The sequence below is a fragment of the Falco punctatus genome, assembly GCF_963210335.1.
Source record: "Falco punctatus genome assembly, chromosome: 7".
NCBI lineage: Eukaryota > Metazoa > Chordata > Aves > Falconiformes > Falconidae > Falco > Falco punctatus.
In genome coordinates, this window is record NC_137587.1 from 73,239,114 (window position 1) to 73,261,329 (window position 22,216).

Below are 22,216 nucleotides of genomic sequence, written 5' to 3' on the forward strand. Positions count from 1 at the left end.
GCCAGTCCCACCCTGCGCCCCCCGCCAGTCCGTGCAGGAGTGATGCTACATGACAGCCATCTGTTACAGAGATTGGCTGGGACGCAGCAACTTGCAAGCAGAATGGCATCGTGGCTACAGTTGTGGTATTGGGACCAGTCTCTAGGTGCACGCATCAAACCCGGGTCCCAATGTGCATCAGATAAGAGGGATATGAACAGTTGGGGACTGGAGCAACACCAGCTGTGGTGTGAGACACAGATGGGGCTTGGCTTTGGCAGTGTGAATGCAGAAATCTGTCACTGCTTCTTCAAACCTGAAACGAACTGTTGTGAATGGAGGGATGTCGCTAGTGTCTCATCACAACTGCAGAAAAAAATGTAAGCAGCCTGTGCCTGTGCCGAGCAACACAGGGTGTAAGGAGCTCATTTGGTCTCCTCCTGGACTCCCCTTCAAAGATCCCTAAGCACATGGAAGTCTCCTGATGGGGGCTCCAACCCCAGCTATGTTCTCCTCACCCTGCTGTCCCATGCTGCTGTCTAGGTGGTTTGGCCCAGGGAAACCAATATCCAGGGGTAGCTCAAATCTGAGGGCTTAGGTGGGTTCAGGGATCTTCTTCCTGATGTCCCTCCAGGCTCTGCTGAGGCCTCAGGTGAGAAGGGGATGCCCCACAGGACACAGATCAGAGAACAGGGCTACACTGGGTACTACTACCTGCCTTCCAAAAGGCCACAAAGGAATTTGGAAGAGAAACAGGCCCAGCAAATGGGGAGGAGCTGCTGGGGTCCTAGGTGGGCTCAGACCACAGTCCCTCTTTGATCCCCAGCATGGCCCTGGTGCAGCTGCCTCTTCCAGGAGGGAGCAATGGGAAGCATGTGACAGGATGGGATGGGATGGGATGGGAAGGATGAATCTCTGCAGTTCCTCTGGTATGGTAGTATTTTTTTCAGAAAAAATATCACCACAAGCTAGATCCCTCCTCGGTCAGCTCTCAGAAGACGCCAAGTGTGTGTTCTCCAGGCTCGAGGATTTAATAAAAGCCATCTCCAACAGATGCTGCTGAACATCCTCCTTGGTTACTATCAGAGGGTAGAAGTACTCTCAGTCTCACATGCCATCAGCCCTGCATTCTGCTTCCTTCCAAATGCTGGACAGACAAATTTATTGAGAACGTCTGCCTTTTCTGCATTTTAATAACAATCTCATCATCCCCATCTGCCCAGATTGAGATCTGCTGCTAGACCTCACTGTTTTGTATTTACTCTGTTCCTGACAGGCACTTTTCCTCCTCCTGATGCCTTTTGTGTCTTGCATTCCCCACACTCTGAAATTTCCAGTCTTGGTTTCTGGGTGCCTTAGCTGTCTTCTCCCTAGGGAGGAAGCTTCCTTGATGTTCAGATGGACATGGTGGATTTGGCTGGGTTTCTTGGGCAAGGGCATGCAGAGTGCACATACTCAATAAAGCAAATCTGGGACTTGGTGGGCTCACTGGGCATGCATTCAGCACGTGCCATGCCAGGCTAGCACAGGAGGCTCACCTCCTCAGCATCCTCACCCCAGTGTTCCTCCAGTGCAGGGGTTGGAAGGAAGAGGGGTCACCACAAGAAGCTTCTCTCTCCAAGCACCCTCTCTTCCCTGCAGCAAGCAGGCCAATGCCCATGTGCCAACATCTGTTCCCACAGTGGGGCAGGAGTCTGGCTTACAGTGCAAGCTCGGGCAGGACCACTCCACAGCATCTTTCCCTGCTCACTGCATGCCTCTGCTCAGCTTCACTTCAGTGGTCCTGCTTTCAGAGCACCCTGCCTCCATCCCCCTTCCCTTTCAGGCATGGCTGACCGAGGCCAACAGGGGATTCAGCCTGCGAGCAGGGCTGGGTGAATGGTGTGTGCTGAGGACTCAGGGGTGCAGGTCTGGAGAGAAGTTAGGGTTAGGGTTAGGGTTAGGGTTAGGGTGGCTGCTGGGGGTTAGGAGGGCACAGAGAAACAGTCAGTCCTAGGTCGTGGGTGAGCGGGCGTGGGTGGAGATCGGTGTGTGCAGGGGTAACAGTCACAACACGAGTAAGTGTCTGCTGGCTGCTGAGGCAGCTCCAGCCTCTGCAGCCATGCTCCAGTGCACCGCTCCCGGTGACACTTCCCTGCTCTGCAGGCTTGTCACCACTGGCCTCTCACGGGCAAATCCAGCCCTACCTGGGCTGCACCCAGGGGGATGCCCTGTGCCTCTGCTCCCCATGCCCGGGGGCTCACGCTTACCCCGATGCCCTGGCACACCCTGCCTCAGCTCAGCCTTCTTCCCAGGCACCTTCCCCTGCCTCACCCCTGCTCACCCCTGTCATGTCTTGTGGGGCTCCTGGTGCCAGCCTGGCCTTGCGGTGACGGTCCCTGCAGTGTGCTGTTGCACTGTCCCGCACTGGGCTGGCTTCGGGGACACCCTCCAGGCAGCGGCTTTGACATCGAGGGGGCCCTTATTGCCCCTGTCCCTCTAGCAGCCCCCCGGGGCCCTTCTGCTGGCACCGCTGGCGCTGCTTCTCAGGTGCCGGAGCCGGCAGCGCTGCGGGCTGGGCCGGGCCGGATCGCATGAGGCCCGCGGCCCCCAGCTCCGCCGCAGAGGAACGGGGCGGCGGGTGCTCTGGTGGGCCGGTTCGGGCCGCGGGGCGGGAGCCGAGGGCCTGCCCGGAGCGCCGGCAGAGGCGGGCCGGGCGGTGGCCAAGCGGGGCGGGCCCCGGGGAAGGCGGGCCGAGCCGAGCCGGGCTGGGCGGCGGGGGAGGCCGCGGCGTGTCGTGCCGTGCGGGGGGCAGCGGGTCCGGGGCAGCGGGGCGGCCGGAGCGGGGGGGGGGAAGCCCCGCTCGGAGCAGCCGGCGCGGCGGCTCCGGCAGGTGGCACTGGCCGCCTCGCCCGCCTGCCTCCCCCGCTCCCCCCCCCGGCCCGGGCTCCACCGCCGCGCTCAGTCCGCCGGCGCCGATGCTGCTGAGCGGAGCGGCGGCCGGCTCGGAGCGCGGCGGGGCGGGCGGCGGGGCGGGGGCCGGGGCCGGCGGGGCTCCGCAGTGCGTGGGCACTATGGCCCGTTGGCTCCGCGAGCACCTGGGCTTCCGCAGCGCCAAGCCCGCGCCCCCCGCGCCGCCCAAGCCCGACTACCGCGCCGGGCCGCCGCCGCAGCCGCCCCCGCCGCCCGGGGGCGCGGCCGAGCCGCTGGCCGCCGCCCAGCCCGACATCGTGGCGGCCTACCGGCTGCAGAAGGAGCGCGACTTTGAGGACCCTTACAGCGCAGCACCGCCGCCCGCCACCCCTGACGGGCCCCGCTACATCTCGCCCAAGCACCGGCTCATCAAGGTGGAGGCGACTGAGAAGGTGCCCGCCAGCCCCCCGCCGCTGCCGCCCGCCGCCTCCAGCTCGTCCCCGGCCGGCCCAGAGCTGCCCGAGGAGCCGCCGCAGGAGGTGAGTGTCCCGGCGCGGCCCCCCCGCCGCCCTCTCCGCTCCCCGCTCGTGCCTCGGCTCCCGTGCCGGGACGGGTGCTGCAGGCCACCTCGCCAGACGCCCCGGCTGCCCGAGCACGGGGCAGGGCCGGCGCCCCGGGGCAGGTGGAGCCTGGGCGCGGGGGGGTTGGGGCGGCCAGGCTTCGCGCGGGGTCCCGCCTCACGCCCCCCGCCCCGGCAGCACCTACATGCCGGTTACGCGTCAGCAGCGGCGGGGGCGGCCCCGGCTTCGCCCCGGCTCCCGCGGGAGGCAGGTCCGCGCCCCGGCGGGAAGTGTCGCTCGCGGCGGTGCGAGATCGCGGGGCCTGTCGGCCGCCGTCCCCCCTCCCTTCTTGGCGTTTCTTTGCAGGAAAGTGCTTGCTGCTCGACAGAGGCGAAGACCTTCCAGGCTGGAAAGGCCCTGTGCAACGCAGGACTGTCTCCAGCGGCCTCCGACGCTGGGGCCGGTGGCCCTGGGCCTCCTCCCACTCGGTGACCGGCAGCGCAGGCCCCCCTTCCGCCCGCTCGCTCGCCCGCCCGCTCGCCTGCTCGCTCGCCAGGGGCTGCCCGCTGGCGGACGCCCCCCCCCCGGCTGCCGTGCAGCTTTGTCAGGGAGCCTCAGCGTCCCTTTGTCTGCCGCCTCCCAGCTGCCTTCTCGGGGGGGTTCGAGCAGAGCCTGGCGCGGCCGGTGCCGGAAAGGAGGCGAGGAACGTCCCTGGCGAGTGGCAGGAGCTGGGGGGAAGCTCCCCATGGGGGGAGATGGGCTCCAAGCAGCGCAGGGACCCGGGAGAGGAATAAACCCACTGGGGCTGCAGCTGTTGGTGCTGGGCCTCTTGGCAGCGAGGTTGATGCAGGGACTGCGCAAATAAAGGCAGGAGGGGTAACCAGTATATGCCCGCCAGCACTGCTGCCTGCAAGATGGGGCTTGCTGAGCAAACTCGACGGGATTGCAGATCTGGCTGGTGGAGGGAATGGTGGATACGATGACCCCATCTGTGGTCCTGGCATTGCTGGGTGGCACGATGAAACAAGCACCAGGCAAAATCTGCTCGGGAGTATTTTAAGCAGATAAGAAAAACTTGTCACTGGTGGATTTGGGAAAGTTGCTCATACTGACTAATCGCTTTCAGGAGGTTTCCAGAGGGGCCCAGCAGAAACACCCTTTTGAGCTGGGATCCTGTAAACTGGCAACTGCGGGCAGCAGCACAGGAGGAGAAGTGCCCTCCTGGGCACTGGCAGCAGGGACTGGAGGTGCCGATGTAGTGATGTGGTTTGCTGAGGCAGGCTGGATGTTTTTTCCTCTGGAACATGTGGTGTGGGCTCAGAGGGACCGGGAGCGGGTGGTGGTCTTAGGAAGGACCCAGGCTGTGACGCGCAGAGGGCTGAACAACAGCTGTGGGAAACAGGAACCACCAACAGGCACAGCCAGGGCTGTGTGGGCATCTGAGGGCTGGAGAGAAGCTGTGAAGTTCAGAGCTAAAGCTAAAAGCTGATACTTGTTTGGGGAAGCCCAGTTAACAGCACTAGGCCAAAGAAGACCCTTCACTTTATCCAAGATAGAGGGTGATTAGATCATCTGATCTCCTGCATGTGTCTGTGGGAGGGAGGTTTCTAATTCTTCAGAGCACTGGTATGTGGTGGACACTGGCAGAGTTCAGAGGCTGGCTTGAAGGCAGAGATAGTGTGAGAATATTTGATAGTGCATGTGGCTGTCCATTAAAACAGTTTCCCTGGAGAAGCCAGGGAGCCTTCACCATGTGGAGCATCTCTGTTGGGCTTGAGCACTGTTTGCAGCTCCCGTCTGCTGACCTTGACATCAGGCTGAGTGGTGGGAGGGTTCCTTGGTTGCTACAAGGTCATGGTGGTTCTTTCTGGACGCAGTCCAGGAGGATGGAGGCACTTGGTGGGGGGGCTGCTGGTCTTTGCAGTCCTTGCTCTTGGCAACAACATCGAGGTGTCCTGGAGCAGGGAAGGCACACACTGGGGCTGGGTTGGAGTCTCTGCTGAGCTCTTCATGCTGAGATGATGGTTGTGGCAGGGTGCTCGGTGCTCTTGTGCTTAGGAAGAGGTGGTGGGCTCTGTTCCCTACCTGCTGTGGGGACTGGGAGTCCAGAAAGCTCACAGATGTGTGCCTTGAGTTGTGCTGATGCTGAAGATGAAGGCAGAAGTACAATTCTAGGTACAGGCAAGGCTGTTGGAGCAGAGAGTTTTTTTACTAATGATTGGCAGTGAAAAACTTAATAAAATGTGCAGTCTTTATGAGTGGGGAGGACAAAGATGGACAGAGGTGGCAGGAGCAGCCACCAGTTCCTGGATGTGTGGTTTGGCTGAGGCTATGTGGGTTGTGGTACAGGCACTGCACTGAGGTTAGGGGACTGACTATGTTCCTTGGGAGCCCTGTGCTTGCCATAATTATCTTGCCCATCCTGGAGAACTGAAGATGGGGCAGGAACATCTTGGCAATGATGGCATCCTTCCTGCCTGGGCCATACACTGCTTTGCTGTTGTAGTGTGAATCGTCACATCTTTCTGCCTTGTATGGGTTCTGCCACATCTTGTGGATACATGCTTAGAGTGAGCTCTGCAGTGGCTCCTACCCCATTACAAACACTTGCTGGACATGATGGGTACCAGCACAGGTCCTTCCCCATATGCTTGGTGTGGGCAGTCCTTTCCCTACAGTGGTGGACAACAGACTGGCCCTGTACAGCTCGCCTGAGCAAGGCAAATACTCTGGAGATGTCTTCCCTGCCATGTTTGGATTAGGCGTGAGGAACAGTGCCACCAGGATGCAGTGGGGAGAGATGTGGTGAGGGACCTTGCTGTATGGAGATGCCTACACCCAAGGCACAGTGTGCTGGGGTTGGGGATTTGCCTGGGGACATCTTTATCTCACACGTGTTTTGACCAGGTGCTGAGGTTTTTGCTGGGAGCTCAGGGTCAGTGCTGCGGGGTGTGGGAATGGCTGGCCAGGAAGCTCTTGGGTGTGTGTCTTTCCTGCAAGAGCCTCCCTGAACTGAGTCATCCTGCATGATGCCGTGCTGGCTGTCCACCCCATGCTCCCTCCTCTCGTGCCATGGGTGCAGCCGTGGGCTCCCTGCCTGGCCCTGCTGGCCCTGTGGGTTGCAGACCAGACCCCTGCTGGAAGGTCAGTGCTCTCTTCTGTGCTTTTGGCTTCGGTGTCCACTGAAAGCCAAGCTGCAAGATGTGTAAAACTGGGGAAATCTTGTACCTGACAGAGAGAATGAACTGAGTTTGGTTATAACTCAGAGCGGCTCCTGGGGGAACTCAAAACACACTTTTATCTCCAGAGCAAGAGATTTGTTTGTAAAGTGAAGGATCTCCCCAGGTGTCCTCTGGGGACCTCTGTAGAGTGGAACATTTTGTTGTGGCAAAGGGTGGTGGCAGGTAGGATGTTTGTAAGCAAGATGGCTTGAAGAGCCCCAGCTCTGCCCAGGGATCTCAGTGCCTGAACTGTGAACAATCTTGGAGAGCCAACATCTGTCACCTGACCTGGTAGGCAGTGTAAAACCTGTTTTACGGTGAGAACCAAGTGACTGTCTGGTCCTTAACCTTCGTTTTATTTTGGTTTTCTTTTTTTCTTACAGTGGGCATAAATATCAGTGTGAGACCAGCCTCAGTACTGCAGCAGTGATCTGGGTGTGCGTTGTCACGGCAGATAAATGCATGAAAAACATTCACGTGCACAAAGAGGACATATGTCCAAGTGCCAGTGATGCCTTGGCTGCTCTCTGAAGGACTGGTCTGCACCAAGAGCTGTGCTGGTATGGTGGCTTTGCACGTCAGGTTGCGTTACACCCAAATACTTTCAAATCTAGCAAAGCTTGTGCTATGTATGAGCAGGTGATGCCTCAGTACCTGGGCATCTGAGCGGCGTGCTGGGATCAGCCAGGCAGTGAGCAGCTCCCTCTGCAACCACGGCAGGTGAACTAAGCATGGAAATGCCTGCCCTTTGGCTGAACTGTGGGGGGTCTGGGGCACCCCTGGGAGCTGCCCTGCCAGTGGCTGTGACCCCTCCTGCACCAAGGGAGCAGCTGCATGTACCACAGCTGCTGCAGAGAGCCCTGCATGGCTCGTAAAGTCCGGCAAGTGGATTAGGAAATGTCAGAGATGCGGTTTCCCAGGCAACCTTAATTCGGCCCCACATGCAAGGGCATTAGGATGCAATTGGTAATTGCATGATCCCTGCCTTTGCCCTCTGAGAGCCCTGCCCCCTTCCTGGCACCAGCTGGAGCCTCCAGTCCCTCCAGCCTCAGGGCTTGGGGTATCATTCTCACTTGCTTGCTTGTGTGTCCTGAGGTTGTAGTGCTCCTGGAGACAGTTAGGAATTGCCTTCCCACCTTCTCCGTGGGTCTCCACTGTAATATCTGACCGTGTAAAAAATGAATAGGTTTACATTCTCAACACCCTGTGGTGGGGAGACTTTGCTCTTATGAAGAGGCATCCTTGAGACAGTGGAGGAGTAAAGCCAGTGTCGCAACCCCCCCCCCCCCCCCCCATCCCCCAGACCTAGGGAGCTTGGAGGCTCGGGACCCTGATCTGAGCCGTTTTGTCATTTTGCCTCTGTACAGCCCATCTAATAACTGATGAGTGCCTTTGCACCGCCCTGCAAGAGAAATATCCAGTTTTAGGGGTCTCAGCAGAGGCATGTTAGGATTCTCCACCATTCTCTGCTTTCTGGAGCTGGAGGCACCTGAGTGGAGGATGCTCTGTGAGCTTGCTGGAGCTTGTGTGTCCCTTCCTGGGAAGCCAGACCCAAGTGCTGTGGAAATATGGATGGGACTTTCTTCCGGCTGGGAAGTGTGACTGCCATGTGCCAGTGAGTCTCTTGGCTGCTGAGCTGGTACCCTGTGTCATCTGAAGCTGTTTACGGGGTGAGAGGGGGTGGGTCCAGGACTGGCACCAGCTGCAAGCCAGGTCTATGTCTGTCTGGCAAAATGCATCTGGGAAATGGGGTTTGTAGTAGGTTTGAATGCAGGTGAGTTGGGCTTGGGGCAGGTAGAACAAGGAGGCCACCCCTTTCTGAGCCCATGAGGGTCAACAAACCATGTTTCACAGCCCCTCAGCATGCTTGGAGCCAGGAGAGCTCTTTGCAGAGAGCATTGGGCATGGTGCTGCCTGTCTGCCCACCTCACAGGTGCTTGCGTGTCAAGCCCATGCATTTGTGTGTGTTGGGAGGCCTGCAAGAGTGCTCATGCCTCCCTTGGCCCTAGTGCTTGTGTGAATGAGCTGTCGCCGGCATGGGGCTGTGCTCTGCAGATGTCATTGCGGCAGAGTGAAAGCGTTTTTGTAGCTTTCTGAGATGTGGGTGCAGCCCATGGGATCTCCTGGTTGTTTAGAGTGGTGGGCACTGATGTGCCCATGGGATCTCACAGACAGTGGGTGGGAAGTGCCCCTCTTTGTCTTGGAGAGGAAAAGCATGTTTAGAAAGCAGAGGGGCTTCCCACAGTGAATTTGCAGTCGCTGTCATCTTTCAGCCCGTGGGCATTACGTTGGGTCCCAGCAGCCAAGCAGCTGCAAAAGTCACTGGTGACTTAGATTTCCCTGGGGGTGTTCACCCCAGTGGTGGCAAGCAAAAGGCTGCAACCCCCAGACTCAGTGTTGCCCCTTGGTGTCTCTGGTGGCCAGTGGGGCCTGAGTGATGCCCCATCTCCCTTGGATGATGAAGGTGAGAACAGATTCCCTGTCTCCTGTTGCAAAGCCAGGGGCTGGCTGCTCCTGCAGCCCCATCCTGGTTCACTGGCACTGGGCCCTGCCTGCAGAGCCAGCAGGAGGTTTTGCTCTTTCCCTCTCATCTGGTGGAGGACAGTATCTTGAGCAGCCACACATCTCGCTGCTGCCTTGCTGAGGGGTGAGAGCATTTGCTTGCTCCCATGTTTGAACCCTCCTTGTGCTTATGGGTGCTCCTGGGGTGGCTGCAAGCCCTGTGGCTTGTGGGGTTTGTTCCAGGGATGATACTCTGCTGGTCGCTTGTACCCTGGTATGGAGGGGCTGGGCTTGGAGGGCTGCCCCAGCTCCCCACTGCGTCAGCCACCCGAGGAGCCCAGAGCTGGAGTGTTTAAAGAGGAGGTGGTGAGCTGAGGCTTGGGAAGCTGTGTTCCTCCCGCAGCTCAGCGGGATGCAAAGGCTTGGGGCTGCTGTGGAGGTGTTTACAGCTCCAGTTCCTGTTCCCTTTTCATGCTGGGTTTTGCTGCTTCAAGGCTATTGTCGGGCCGTTTTGCACAGGAAGGAGGAAGAAGTGTTTTGTTTTAAGCAGATTATGGGAGCTGGAGAGGAATGCTTGAGCAGCCCTGATCTCCATGGCTGGCCAGGAGCAGGGACAGCATGGTGGTGAGGACAGAGCCTGGCGCTGGGTGGGATGAGGCAGCCACCACACTGTGCTCAGGCCATTTGGTCCTTGCTGTGGGAGCTCTGCATGGCTGGCATTGTGGTGGCAAACCCCATCTCGCTGGATGGTCCAGACTGGGGTTTGCAGACTGGTGGGTGAGCAGACCCCAGCAAAGGTGCTTGGGTGCACTCAGACCCTACTGGAAATACTGCCTGGCCCCATTCAGGGGAAGCTGCTGAGGGTCCGGAGCAGGGTTGTAGCTCCAGCACTGGGAGCGATCGAGTTCTGCAACATGCCCTGTATCCTACTGCAGGAGTGTCTCCTTTTCGCTAGTAAGGGCAAACCTCGGGCTTTTTGTGCTGTCTGTATGACATGGCACTTCAGAGGCTACTGGTCCTGCTTCCCGGTGACTCCTGATCACATGAAGGAGCCCTGTCTTATGTTACTCGGGACATGTGTGGGGATGCTGTGGGGGCCTGGGAGGGAGCGGGGAGGAAACCATAGGCTGTTCTTGTCCCTCTTGTTAAGAAATGTCTTCAAATGACCCTGCAGGAGCCCTGGAAAATAACCAGTGAGTTCCCAGTCATGCCAGTGCTAGCTGACATCCCTGTACTGGGATCTACACCCCTTCTCCACTTCAGGCGAGGAAATCTGGATGCATGCAGGGAGAGCATCTGTGTGCCATGGCAGGGGGATGGCACTGCTGGCTGCCCTGTGCCGTGGTGGGGGCCTTGCTGGGGTGTCTGCACAGGCACTGGTAGTGCTGGACTGATGGTAAGGAACGAGGCTGGGCTGCCTTCTGCTCTGCTTGGCTCCAACCCAGTTTTGGGGACAAAAGCTGGAGTGTTTCCACAACCAAGCGTTGGTGTCTGGAAAGCTGCTGGCTGCCAGCACCTCTCTGCAGGGCTGCCGTGATGCGGATTCAGGGTCCCGGCTGCTGCTCTGGCTGCTGCTAGCAGAGCTCGTGATGAGGTTTCAAGGGGCTTCAGCTGGTCCCTGACCCCCTGCCAAAAGGCAGGGAGTACCCTAACCCTTCTCCTGCCCTTCCCCTCTTCCAGCTGGCTGTCCTGGAGGACTACGCAGATCCCTTCGATGCAGCACAGGTGGCTGGTAGCCAGGCAGGGCTGGAGAAGGTGGCAGAGAACGATGGATACATGGAGCCATATGAAGCCCAGAAAATGATGGCTGGTAAGGTGGAAGGCTCTGTGCAAGGGCCACTCTTTGCACCTCTGTTCCCTACTGTGTGAATTTAGTAGCCACTGTGCTCTGTTCCTTGCAGTCTGTGACAGCCTCGAGTCCTCCAGACAAGGCAAACCTGGGCGATCACTGTGGTGTGCACAGCCACTTTGCAGACACATTTTCACAGCGTTAGCCCTGTGCGATGGGCTTACCATAGCCAGAGCACTCACAAAGGCTATCCAAGCAATAAAGGCACCTCGATATTCCTCCCTGCTGTTCTGTCCCTGGGATCACGGTGCCTGCTTGCCAGGCTGAGCCAGGAGAGAGCTGACATTTAATGTGTCTGGTGTAAAACTTAAGATGGATGTGAGAGCTACTTGATATGGTTAGAACTGAGCCAGAGTGTGCCGTTTTCTGTTGCAGCAGTGGGGTCCCCAGTGGCCTTGTTTATGGCTGGAGGGCAGGCAAGGTGAGAGCGTGCGCTCCTGAAGGCGTCACTCTTACTGCTGTAGTGCCTGCAGGGTCACTGTGCTGGCTTGCACGCTGCAGACTCTGGCTCTGGCTCTGCTTTGCAGTTCCATGGTTGCCCTGGAGCAAGTGGTTTCTGGAAAGCTTGTGCAGCTTTTTGGACTAGACCACTGCATTTCTTAGAAAAATCGGCAAGTGGCAAAGAGATTTCTTGTGTCTGTGTGAGAGAGTTTTGTTTTGCTTGAGGGAAGGGCATTTTATTAAACTAGCCATGCTGCGTGTCCAGGGAAGAAACCCAGCCTTGCTGCAAGCAGGGAATCAGTCTCTGGGATGCTTTATCCCTGTGGACCCTGCTTTGCAGGGCTGCCCAAGAGGGGGGGTGTGGAGAGAGAAGGCCTCCTGGTGTTGTGGACTGCTCAGGGCCCGACTGACCTGCTTCTGGCAGGTGCTTGCTTGATGTCTGGGGGGATCTCCTCCATTGCTGATGGTACCTACGCCATGTCACCCTCAGGTGAAATTGAGCCTTTTCATCTAACAGGGCTTTGGGGACCATGGCTGGGCTGTGTTGGGCAAAAAGCTCATGGTCTTTTCCCTCTTCTCCTGCTAGAGATCCGCCAGAAGGGCTTGCGGGATGCTCCTGCCCGGCCGCTGCACCTCTATGACACTCCCTACGAGCCTGTGCTTGGAGGGCTGGACATGGATGGCGACCGCCTCACTTGCTCCAGGCCCAGGGAGTCCCGACTGCCTGAGGACGATGAGCGGCCACCGGAGGAGTACGACCAGCCCTGGGAGTGGAAGAAGGAGCGGATCTCCAAAGCCTTTGCAGGTGAGTGGTGGGAGCAGCCATAAAGGACAGATAGCAGCCATAAAGCAACCAACACTGCATTTTGTTTTGCAGGGCAGAAACTGGCTGCTTGGGGTTCCTTCATCTTTTTGGGGGTCAGTAGTGTTGGCCTCTGCATTTCTGTGGCTCAGGGAGCACTCGTACACTTGCAGAGGCTGTTTCTCTTCAGCAGGGAGGCAGGCCGGGTGGAGTGGTGGATGGAGCTGCCTTGGCAGCCTGTCTGGTGCCCATCTCTCATTACCTCTTCCCCACTCTGTTGCAGCCTTCAGTGCACGTTAAACCCCCCCCAGCCTTGAATTGCAGGGGAGAGGCTCGACCCTGGGCTCAAGCAGATCCCTCCTTCCTCAGGGCAGGAGGAAAACTGGGCGCTCCTCCAGGAGCTTTTGGCTGGGCAATCATCCGGCCCCCTGACCTATTTATCTGTGCTGTGGGATCGATTGTGTTTGTGTTTGTTAATGAGGAAATCCATGCTGTGCATTAGCGCTGGCTCCTCTGCTGGTGCTGGCTAATTGCCACACTCTTATCTAGGATGCATTTTAATTGCAGCATTGTGCGTCTGGGCTGCAGCTGTCTTGCACAAGTTGCTCAGCCAGTGGTTGCTGACGCTGCGCAGAGATGCTGGTGGAGAGAGGCATGGAGATTTGGGTTTGGGAGTGGTTCAACTTTTGGGTTCGGTCTCTGTGAGCTGGAGATGTGCATGCTGGGCTTGACACCACAGTTCTGCTCAAGCCTAGGGTTGTACTCATGCTGCTGGGACTCGGCTGGGTGTGGGACCGTTGCCTGCTGTGCTGAGGATTCAGCTTGTTGGGCTTCATCATGAAACATGATGCGCTGCCGGGCTGGGTTTGTGCTGAGATGTCTGTGCTCTGGCTTTGGGCGGTTGAGCCACCTCGCTTGATGCGGAAGTGGTGTGTTAACAGGTCTGGCTCCTGCGTGGATGTGCATGGGCACTCTCCAGGGTGCTTCAGGCTTGCTCCGAATCCTGAGGGAGTCAGTTTGCCATACCCTGGCCCATGTTAGGACCTGCTGCCTGTTTCTTTCCAGAGCCAGAGTGGGTCCTGCTGTGGCTTTCAGGGCCTTTCTCCTCTCCTGTGATGCCAGAGTCTCTCTGCTGGCTCATTCCCCACTTTGGGAGGGCCTGTGAGACCCCTGCTGATGGTCTGCAGGTACTGGTGTGAGGCAGCGACCTGCTTGTGCCTGGCAGGGGAACATGGACCCTGTGACGTGGCTGGGAAGTGCACGGGGCAAGATGGATGCACAGGCAGGACAGATGGCAATGGGGCGCTCGTCCAGGGTCCCCTGGATGGACACGCATATGGGACAGGGGTAATTGCAGTCTCCTCTCCACAACCCCAGAGAAGGTCAGCTGGGAAAGTTGATTGGAGGAGAAGGCACGTTGGGAATGTGCCCCACATCAAGCCTGTTGCTGCTCGCTGCTGGGGAGGGGATGAGATGGCCAGGCTGGTGTAGGGCTCCCAGGAATTTAGTCCTTGGGTCTTTCCCCCCACAACTGCTCTCCTTGTACATAGACTTGATGTTGCTGATGTTTTTTTCTAAGCCCTTTCTTTCTCTCTTTCTCCTTTTCTCTCTTTCCCATCACCTCCCCACCCCCACTGCCCCCTCCCCTTCCAGTTGAAATCAAGGTCATTAAAGACCTGCCATGGCCACCGCCGGTGGGACAGCTCGACAGTGGTGAAAGCCCCCTGGACGGTGAGGCCGGTGCCTCTGTCCCTCCGCAGCATGGCCAGCCCAGCTATGAAGACGCCAATGGTGGGTCTTGCGTGACAGCGGCGTGTCCAAGGGGGCTGCGGCTGGTGCTCGCTGTGACACTGCCTCACTGCCCCACCAGCGCCAAGATCCTGTGATGCCTCAGAACTTGCCTAAACATGGCAGGGCTCTGCCTGCTGCCTGTGGGTGCTGCCAGACATCCACCCTCCTCCCCCACCTTCCCCAGGCTTCTCCCAGCCTATTCAGTCGTTCTGTGCCAGACACCAGGTGTTTGTCCTTGCCTCTTCTGCATCTTCTATGGCTCCACAATGCCTCTTTGCATGCAGAAGTTGAGCTGCACCAGGGAATTATCCAGTGGCAGAGTTATTACCTTCTCTTTTGTTCTCTCCTCTCTGCCTCCAAATTCCCAGTGTTTGATGGCTTTTACAGTCTTTAACAACTGCTCTGAGCAAACGCTAATGTTTTCTTGTGACTCTTGATATCCAAGTCCCTTACAGGTATGGTACCAGCTAATTCAGATCCCACTGTTGAAGTTAGGGTTGTTTCTTCCAGGTGTGCCTTGCTTCATCATTTAGCACTGCTCCGTTTCCTCTGCTATTTTATTACCTTGCTGCTCAGTGGCAGGAGGTTCCTCTGGATTCTTCACTCTTGTTTTTGCTATCCTGAACAGCTAAATCTCCCAGGTATGCTTTGTCATCTCAGGTTTGCCTTGTTGTGAAGCCTTTTTTGTGAGTGCTGAGCAGCAGAGCCCTCAATGTAAACTCGCCATGGATTCTGCTGGCCGTCTTGCTTATGAAAGCCAAATATTGCTGCTTCTCTTTTAAACCATTATTAATATGTTAAGGACTTTGCTCTTATGTCGTGGATTAGGGTTTTGCCAAGAGCGTTAGGTTGAGAGGTTTGTCAAAAGCCACCCAGGCTTTTGGGTGGGCTGCTGCTCTTGCGGAGAACTGGGACAGATCCATGAGATGTGACTTTTTCTCTGCAAAGCAGCAGCTTGAGCCCTGGTGTGCCGTGTCTGCCCAGGCATCACTAATGCTGCTCCTGGTAGACACTGTGACGTGCCAGGTGCAGATGTCTGATTTCCTTATCTGCAGTTACCCAGATCCCTGCAGAGCTTCATAAAGAAAAAACAGTATGGCTTTTGCTGCCTCCCAGGTGGGTTTGAGCACGAGGTTGCATGTGACAGCTGATTTTGCTGCTGATCACAGGGGCACTCCAGAGCAATGCAGCCGCTCTGCTTGGGCCGTGTTGGGATACTGTCCCAAACCCATAGGGATGCTACAGGCTGAGATCAGTCCTGAGAAAGAAAGGTCTTGGCAGGGGGAAACTTCCTGATCCTCTTCCTGCAATGAATGCAGGTGTCAAGAAAAATTAATTTCTTTGCTATGCAGGAGCCTCTTCTCTTCCCCTATCATGTATTATCCCCGCAGCCGCTCCGACATGCATCCTCATCCTGATGAACACATCAGTTTGTCATTTTTCCTGGTTTTAGCAACACAGAATCTTTTTTTTTTTTTTCTTCCCTGATTTGCTTTGTTGCTTTAAGTTTATTTTGCCAGAGTTTTGTCTCATTTTCTACTGCCCTAGTGTGGGGGTGACTTGAACTCCTTGAAGGATGTCATCTTACTCCTAGGGTCTTGTTTTTAATATCCTGTTTAATCATGCACATACCTCTGCCTCTCTGACAGGTAAAATGCATTTCTTCTGAGCCTCTAACAGGATGACTTTGTGCCGCCAACAAACACTGCTGTTTTGATTGTCTGGCTTCTTAACGATCACCCCAATTTTTTAAGGTGATGAGTTGAAATTGAAGCCTAGATGTTATGTGCAAGGGCGAGCCTGGCCAGTGAAAAGCCAGACCACCGCAGAGGCAGCGCTTGTCAAACCTTGATGTCGGGCACCTCCTCCACGAGCTCCTTCTAGAGTGGTTTTAAGCCTTGCTAAGCTGCAGAGGATTTTGACTGGGTTTCCTTTTGGCTGCATTCCTCCCTTCTCAGTGCTGGCGTGGCTGAAGACCTGCTCACCTGTGTAGGGACCAGACAAGGTGTCCCTAAATAGCCACCTTAGAGGATGCCCTGTTAGAGAGAAAAGCATCCCCCTCTAGTTATTTTCTGCTTCTGCTCTGCAACAGCATGGCCTCAGCATTGCCATGCTTTTGTCTCCCCCTCCAGTAGCCAGGGGAGGGGGAGGGGGGAAGCTGCCCAGCCTGGGACATTCGGTTCATCCTGGCAGCTGTGGTGACTGGTCTCGGCCACCTCTGTGGTGACTGCCTCCGCAGCATCAGCCACTGGCAGCCTTGAGCCAAGGCAGCTTTGCCCAGTCAATAAGTAATTTGTGCAAGGGGGTTTGCATTGCAGGGGAGTAATAATGAACTTTCTGGAGGAGGGAGAAACAATATTGTTAATGCTGAAATCATCCTGCATGGAAATAACAGTCAGCAGGAGGCTGGGTCCCTGGGGCACATCTGTGTTAATCCCCTGCTGCTCACTGGGCGGCATGCACCAGGCTGCTGCCCTTTGTCAGTGCATGGGTGCCTAGGCAGGTGGCTGTGTCAGGGGGGCACCTGGCAGTCAGAATGTCACTATCCCCCTTCGAGGAGTTATTTTTTTCACCCCAGGAGGTTTACCTGTGCCAGCGGAAATGTGTCCATCATTTCCAAACTGACTGCTCCCTCTAGCTCCATCTACCCACTCCATTTTTTTAGAATTTAACTTACCCTCCGGCCCAAGATTGGCGAGCCTCTCCTTGCTGCTTCTCAGTTAACTCTGTGTCAAAACTGCTGAATGTCTGGTTGCATTGCCAAAACCTCTCTTAGCTTTTGAAACCTCCCTAGTTCCAGGGGCTCGGATGCTGCAGGGACCCCAGTCCTGGTGGAGTGGGGACCCAGCCTTGCCTGTCGTGGGGTAATGCAGTGAGCAGCTGTCCAAGAGCTGCCCTGTTCTGCCCTTGCTTAGAGCAGGGGGACGGGGCAGTGCGAGGGGACCCAACATGATGTGATGTGGCTCTGGCTCTTTCTGCAGGCTCCCTCCGTGGGAGGGAAAGTTGTCAGCCCAGCCTGTGCACCTGTCCCTGCTGCTGGCTGTGACATGTGTCTCTCTTGCAGGTCCATCAGAGGGGCAGGGATATGGCCGTACCTCACCCTGCAGGGAGGAGAAGGCCAGAGCCACTCTCAGGCATGGCTCCAGCAGCCTCAAGAGCACGAAGATGCTGATTGCTGAGCCTGGCCCCTTCGTTGGGGAGAGGATTGACCCTGCCCTGCCCTTGGAGAGCCAGTGGTGAGTCCTGCCTGCCCCAAGTGGCTGTTCAACCCCTCCGCCTGCTCCAGGATCCCTGTGGCAACACCACAAGGAGCCCCGGGGCAGATCTGATTCTTCTTTGCTCCCTGGCCCCACATTTGTGCCTTCTTGTCCCTGCTGTCCATCTCGCAGTTGTGGTGTCCTCATGTGCCCTCTGCGCCCCCCTGAGCTGCCCGGTGGAATCCTTGCCCCTTGTCCCCCAACCCTGGCAGTGCCACCCACATCCCTCTCCCTGAACATGAGTGGCTGCTGTCCCCGGGGAGATGCCAAGGGTGATGGCATTGCTGCTGCCCTGGGGCAGAGTCCTTCGCTGGGGTGTCCACTCTCTGCCTGGCACAGCCAGTCCCTCTCCCACCTCCAGTTGGTACCACGGGGCCATCAGCCGGACAGATGCAGAGACGCTGCTGAGGCTGTGCAAGGAGGCCAGCTACTTGGTGCGCAACAGTGAGACCAGCAAGAATGACTTCTCCCTCTCCTTGAAGTGAGTGAGCCCGGATGGGGCTGGGGTGGGGGGGGTGAACCCACAGCAGAGGTGACCCCTTGCAGGTGGATGCCCCAAGTGAATGTGTGCCCGTGCTGATGGGGTAACTCTGAGATGACTGTGGGGGTGTAACTCTGATGCTGATGGGGTAACTCTGAGATGACTGGATGGAGTATGAAGTCTGTGCTTCTGTGTGGTGTGGCACAGGCTTCTGGTTCGGTGTCTGGCAAAAGTATCTGTCTGGAAGGCTTGTTGATCTGGAGGCACACTACTCTTCCCTTGGCAGTGCTAGTAATCCCTCAGACGGATAAAATGATGTGCCTCACTGCTCCCTTGAATGTGTCTGATGACGGCTTCCAGCTCTGGCTTCTTGTTACCCCATTTTTTTTGTAGCTTAGTTTCACGGGAAAAGACAGTGTGTGCGATCAAGTACCCATCCCTGTCTCCCCACTCCATGTAATCATTGAAGCTGTTCCTCAGCTGTGCTGCAGAGGGCATTGCCCTGTTTTAGTTTTTCAGCAGGGAAATCTCACTCCCACAGCAAGGCTTGGTTTCTTCTTGGGTTTTTGAGGAGGATCTTTGCACCTTCCCAAGTTTTCCAGTTCCCCGAATGTCAAAACTGCATGAAGCATCGCTGCATGCATCCTGCTGGGGAGGAGCTGCTCATCCAGCTCTTTTGTGACTCTTGGGGCAGCCTGAACCCCCAAAATCAAAGCTGTTACAGTCCTGACGATGATGATGATGGATTAGCAAATACCTTCTTGCCCTTCTGCTGGACGATTATATTAGCTCTTTCTGGCAGATGTGAAAAAAGTATTTATTGAGCACTTCAGTCATCTCTGCACAACAATAGGGCACGTATCCCCATGCTTTTCTTAATATACTTTTAAGTTTCCGCAGTTGTCTCTGTACCTGCATTGCTCCCCACTGGTTTTGGCCTCCCCTGTTTATTTCCCAGGACACAATTGTGAATTAGAGTGCTCCATCTCTGACTATTCTTTTTTTCCGCTTTTTTGCTGCCTTCAGCACCAAACCAGGGCAGAGGTTTAGCTGAAAATATCCTTTCTTCCTTCTGCAGTTGTAGCTTTCAGGGCAGACAACAAGCCTTTCTGGAAAAGCTCCCTCCTTTCCTTTTTATTTGGCCAGAATTTTTACTGATGTTTTAATTTTCTCTGTTGTTTTTTCCTTGCTCTGGCTTGCAAGCAATTTTGAAGCAACAGCTTCTGCTGGTTGATGAGTTGTATTCAAGGCTGCAAGAGGTCCTCTCAGCCATCACCTTGTGGGCAGCGTTAGCCAGCATGTGTGTTGGAGAGCCTGGGAAGTGTTGCTGGGGTTGTCGATGGGGCTTCCTCCCTTGCCAGCACAGGTGTCCCTTTCCATCACCTCTCTGTAAGCCAGTCATCCATTTGGGTTTTTTTCCTTACTTCTTACTGCCCCTTCATAGTCTTATGGCAAAACTGGCCAAATCCTCTTCTCAAACAACATGTGTGGCCAGGACGTGGCCTTGCAGCAGTGTGCCGCCTCCCCAGAGGGGACTGCAGCCCATCCAGGAGCTGCTTGGGCATTGCCTGTCCACTGGCGGTGCTTGCAGAGAGCCCACAGCCTTGGGTGCATGTTTTTTACTCCATTGCCTTTCTCTGTAGTGCCTTTTTTAAGGAAAATCCCCTGGGATCCCTTTTATATAGCTGTAAGCTGTCTGTCTGCATCTCTCTATTTTTTTAAATATTTTTTTTTTTCCTTTTTTACTTTCCTTGAGGAAGGAGGCACAGCTGAGGACATGGTCTGTAAGGGAGCTCTGATGCTGACCTAAAGCCCTTTTGGACTGCTTTAAAGGAAAACACGCGCAAAAGAGAGCAGCAGGAGTGGCTGTACCCATAGTGTGTCAGGTAGCCAGAAGGATTTAACCCTCCTGTGATAGTTCTGGCTGGTCCAGGATAGGCAGCCCCCCGTTGCCTGTTGTGGACAGGGTTGTAGTGTCATTGTCCCAAATGCTCAGAGAAGGAGTTCCTCCTGGCTTGCACCTCTGTGAGAGTGGGGTGAGGCCATGCTGCAAAGGTTTGGGTCCTTCCTTATGTCTGTGAGGTGCTTGGCAGGAGCAGCACCTGCCCCTTGTCCTTGTCCTGTTCCTGCTGCTGGCTGCAATGCTGGATGCTGTTGGGTTTTCAGTGTACTCCCTCAGGCATCTCTCCAGTGGTTTGATCTCGGTCACATCCCTGAGCTTGTGACAAAGACCCACAGAGCAATTTGGGCAAAACACAACCAGCATCACCTGTCTGTGGACCTCTGTGGCAGTGCTCTGGCTCTGGACTGGCGCTGATCTTGCATTGTGCTCCTGAGCATCTCTCCCCTGCCAGCAGTGAGCAAGGGCTGGGGTCTGTCTGCAGACAGGGTGCAGCACTGAGGGCAGCATCTGCGGGCAGCTCTGCATGCTAGTGATATGGCCCTGTGTGTGTGTGTGTGCAGGATAAACCCATGCACCTTCACAGGGTGCCATTAACGGTGCAGCCCCTGCAGCTCTTCCCTGCACCCTGCTGCTGGAACACAGATTATGGCCAGCTGTCGCTTTTCTTCAGCCCCTGGCAGGGGGCTGCAGCTCTCCCCCCTGCCCTCCCCTGGGGCAGACGGCTCCTTGCCTCCCAGCTCTAAATAGATTGCAAACCCATTCTGCTAATGCAGCCAGTCTGTCCATTACAGGGACAGGGGGATGGGGCTGGCCTGTGCAGCACTGGAAGCGGCTCAGTATTGCTGATGAGATCCTGTCTGCTTTTAAGTCATCAATATTTTGCCGTAATGTGCATTCCAGATGCTGCAGACAGGCTGTGGCTCTCCTCGGAGACGCAAATTAATAGCAACAGGGCCATTAGCCCATCACTTGGAATCAGTGCTTGTGGCAGGATCTGGCTGTGCAGTCTCACGTGGCTCTATGCCTGTGCTGTGCTGGGAAGTGGCCTTGCTACACCGAGCAGGTTTTGTGGAGCCTGCACTGTTGGTGGGGGGGCAACATGCTGCAGGCTGAAGGAGAAAATCCTGCTTTGCCATGGCGAGCCTGGACATATGTGAGTTGAAGTACTCCTGTGTGAGCTGGGGCAGTTGCAAAAGGGTCTTTGCCACATGCAAGGGGCAAAGCTGCTGCCCCTATGTCACCCTGCAGCAAGAGTTGCTGATGCTGCTCCTGCCCGGGCTATGCCCTTACTTCCCTACCTGCACACATCTGCCCCAGCCTTGGAACCATCCTTGTCCCCAGATGGACCCCTTGCACCCCACTGCACGGCCATGCTTCTGGGCGGGGACACAGTCCAGCATAGTTAGCCACATCTCTGCCTTGCACAGTGGGTTTGTCTGGAGATGGCCAAATGTGGGATGATGCGGGCAGGGCTGTGGCTGGGGATAGGAGCTGGCAGCATCCCCTCCCCAGCTACAAGGGCAGGCTGCCTCTCTTGGAGGGGTCAGGACCTGACGGGAGGCAGGGGTCAGTTGCACCCCCTAACTCTGCCTCAATCTCTCCTTGCAGGAGCAGCCAGGGCTTCATGCACATGAAACTGTCCCGGACCCAAGAGAACAAGTACGTGCTGGGTCAGCATAGCCCACCCTTCGACAGCGTGCCGGAGATCATTCATCACTATGCCAGCCGCAAGCTGCCCATCAAGGGGGCTGAGCACATGTCCTTGCTTTACCCAGTGGCTATCCGTACCCTATAGTACTCACCCCTCCATAAGCCAGGCTCGAGGCTGGGTGCACCTGAAGCTGGCCTGTCTGCCGGGCCAAGCGCCACTGTGGCAAGGATGGGCTCCAGACCGGCAGTGCATGAGCAGCTCGCTGAGCATGGCCTGTGCTGTTGGGGATTGCTGCAGCTGGACCCCTCGATCCCATTCTCTGGGGGGGCTTCCATGTGCTGGTTTGCCCACTGGGACAGCGCTGGGGAGACCCCCTGCACAAGGAGCTGAGTGGGGCTCACCAGCTGCCTGCCTGCCCTCGCCTGCCTCTGGGCAGAGTTCTGGACACGAGGAGTGGAGCTGGGGCCTTGGAGAGGCTGGGGAGGGGACAATGTTTGGGAAAAGGGGAGAAATCACCTGGCAGCAGGCCTGAGGTGCCTCTGTGAGGGTGCCTGGCTCTGCAGGAGACAAAATGGCTGTGCCGACAGGTGAGGAGGCTGGCAGGGGGCAAATGGGGGCCTGCCTGGGGCTAGCGAGGCACAGGGGAGCCAGGCAGACTGGTGGTGGCCCCCACCCACACAGGTGCTTGGTACGTACCACCATCCTTTGCCAAATGTATATAGTGACTGGTCTCAGCCGTGCGTGCAGCATCAGTGCCTAATAAAGCAGTGCATGGTTGCCTCCTGCTCCATGGGGACCACGCGCCTGCGTCCCACCACCTTGAGTGGTAGATTGGTGTGGCAAAACGGTGGGGAGGGGAATTTTATTACACAAAAACTCTAAGCAAA

At 56.6% G+C, this 22,216-nt stretch overlaps 1 protein-coding gene across 4 annotated transcripts; it reads left to right on the forward strand.

Moving 5' to 3' along the window:
• Positions 1-1,963: 1,963 nt before the first annotated feature.
• On the forward strand, positions 1,964-22,117 carry SHF (Src homology 2 domain containing F). Of its 4 annotated transcripts, none has more exons than XM_080397173.1 (7): positions 1,964-3,410; positions 10,835-10,964; positions 12,031-12,249; positions 13,900-14,037; positions 17,102-17,273; positions 17,634-17,775; positions 21,287-21,427. In XM_080397173.1, exons 1-6 carry the CDS (start codon positions 2,553-2,555, stop codon positions 17,740-17,742), a joined length of 1,626 nt encoding a protein of 541 aa, XP_080253299.1. In that variant the 5' UTR covers positions 1,964-2,552; the 3' UTR covers positions 17,743-17,775; positions 21,287-21,427. The 4 variants fall into 4 exon arrangements, with proteins under 4 accessions (XP_080253299.1, XP_080253297.1, XP_080253296.1 ...); XM_080397170.1 differs by having other exon boundaries at positions 2,695-3,410; positions 17,656-17,775; positions 21,287-22,117; XM_080397171.1 differs by lacking the exon at positions 17,634-17,775 and having other exon boundaries at positions 1,966-3,410; positions 21,287-22,117.
• The last annotated feature ends 99 nt before the right edge of the window (positions 22,118-22,216 follow it).

Excerpts from the sequence above, each read along its gene's own strand:
- SHF (XM_080397171.1), top strand. The coding sequence starts at position 2,553 with ATGAGGCCCGCGGCCCCCAGCTCCGCCGCAGAGGAACGGGGCGGCGGG. Across the intron at positions 3,411-10,834 it reads CCGAGGAGCCGCCGCAGGAG|CTGGCTGTCCTGGAGGACTA; the intron begins GTGAGTGTCCCG and ends CCCCTCTTCCAG. Across the intron at positions 12,250-13,899 it reads GATCTCCAAAGCCTTTGCAG|TTGAAATCAAGGTCATTAAA; the intron begins GTGAGTGGTGGG and ends CTCCCCTTCCAG.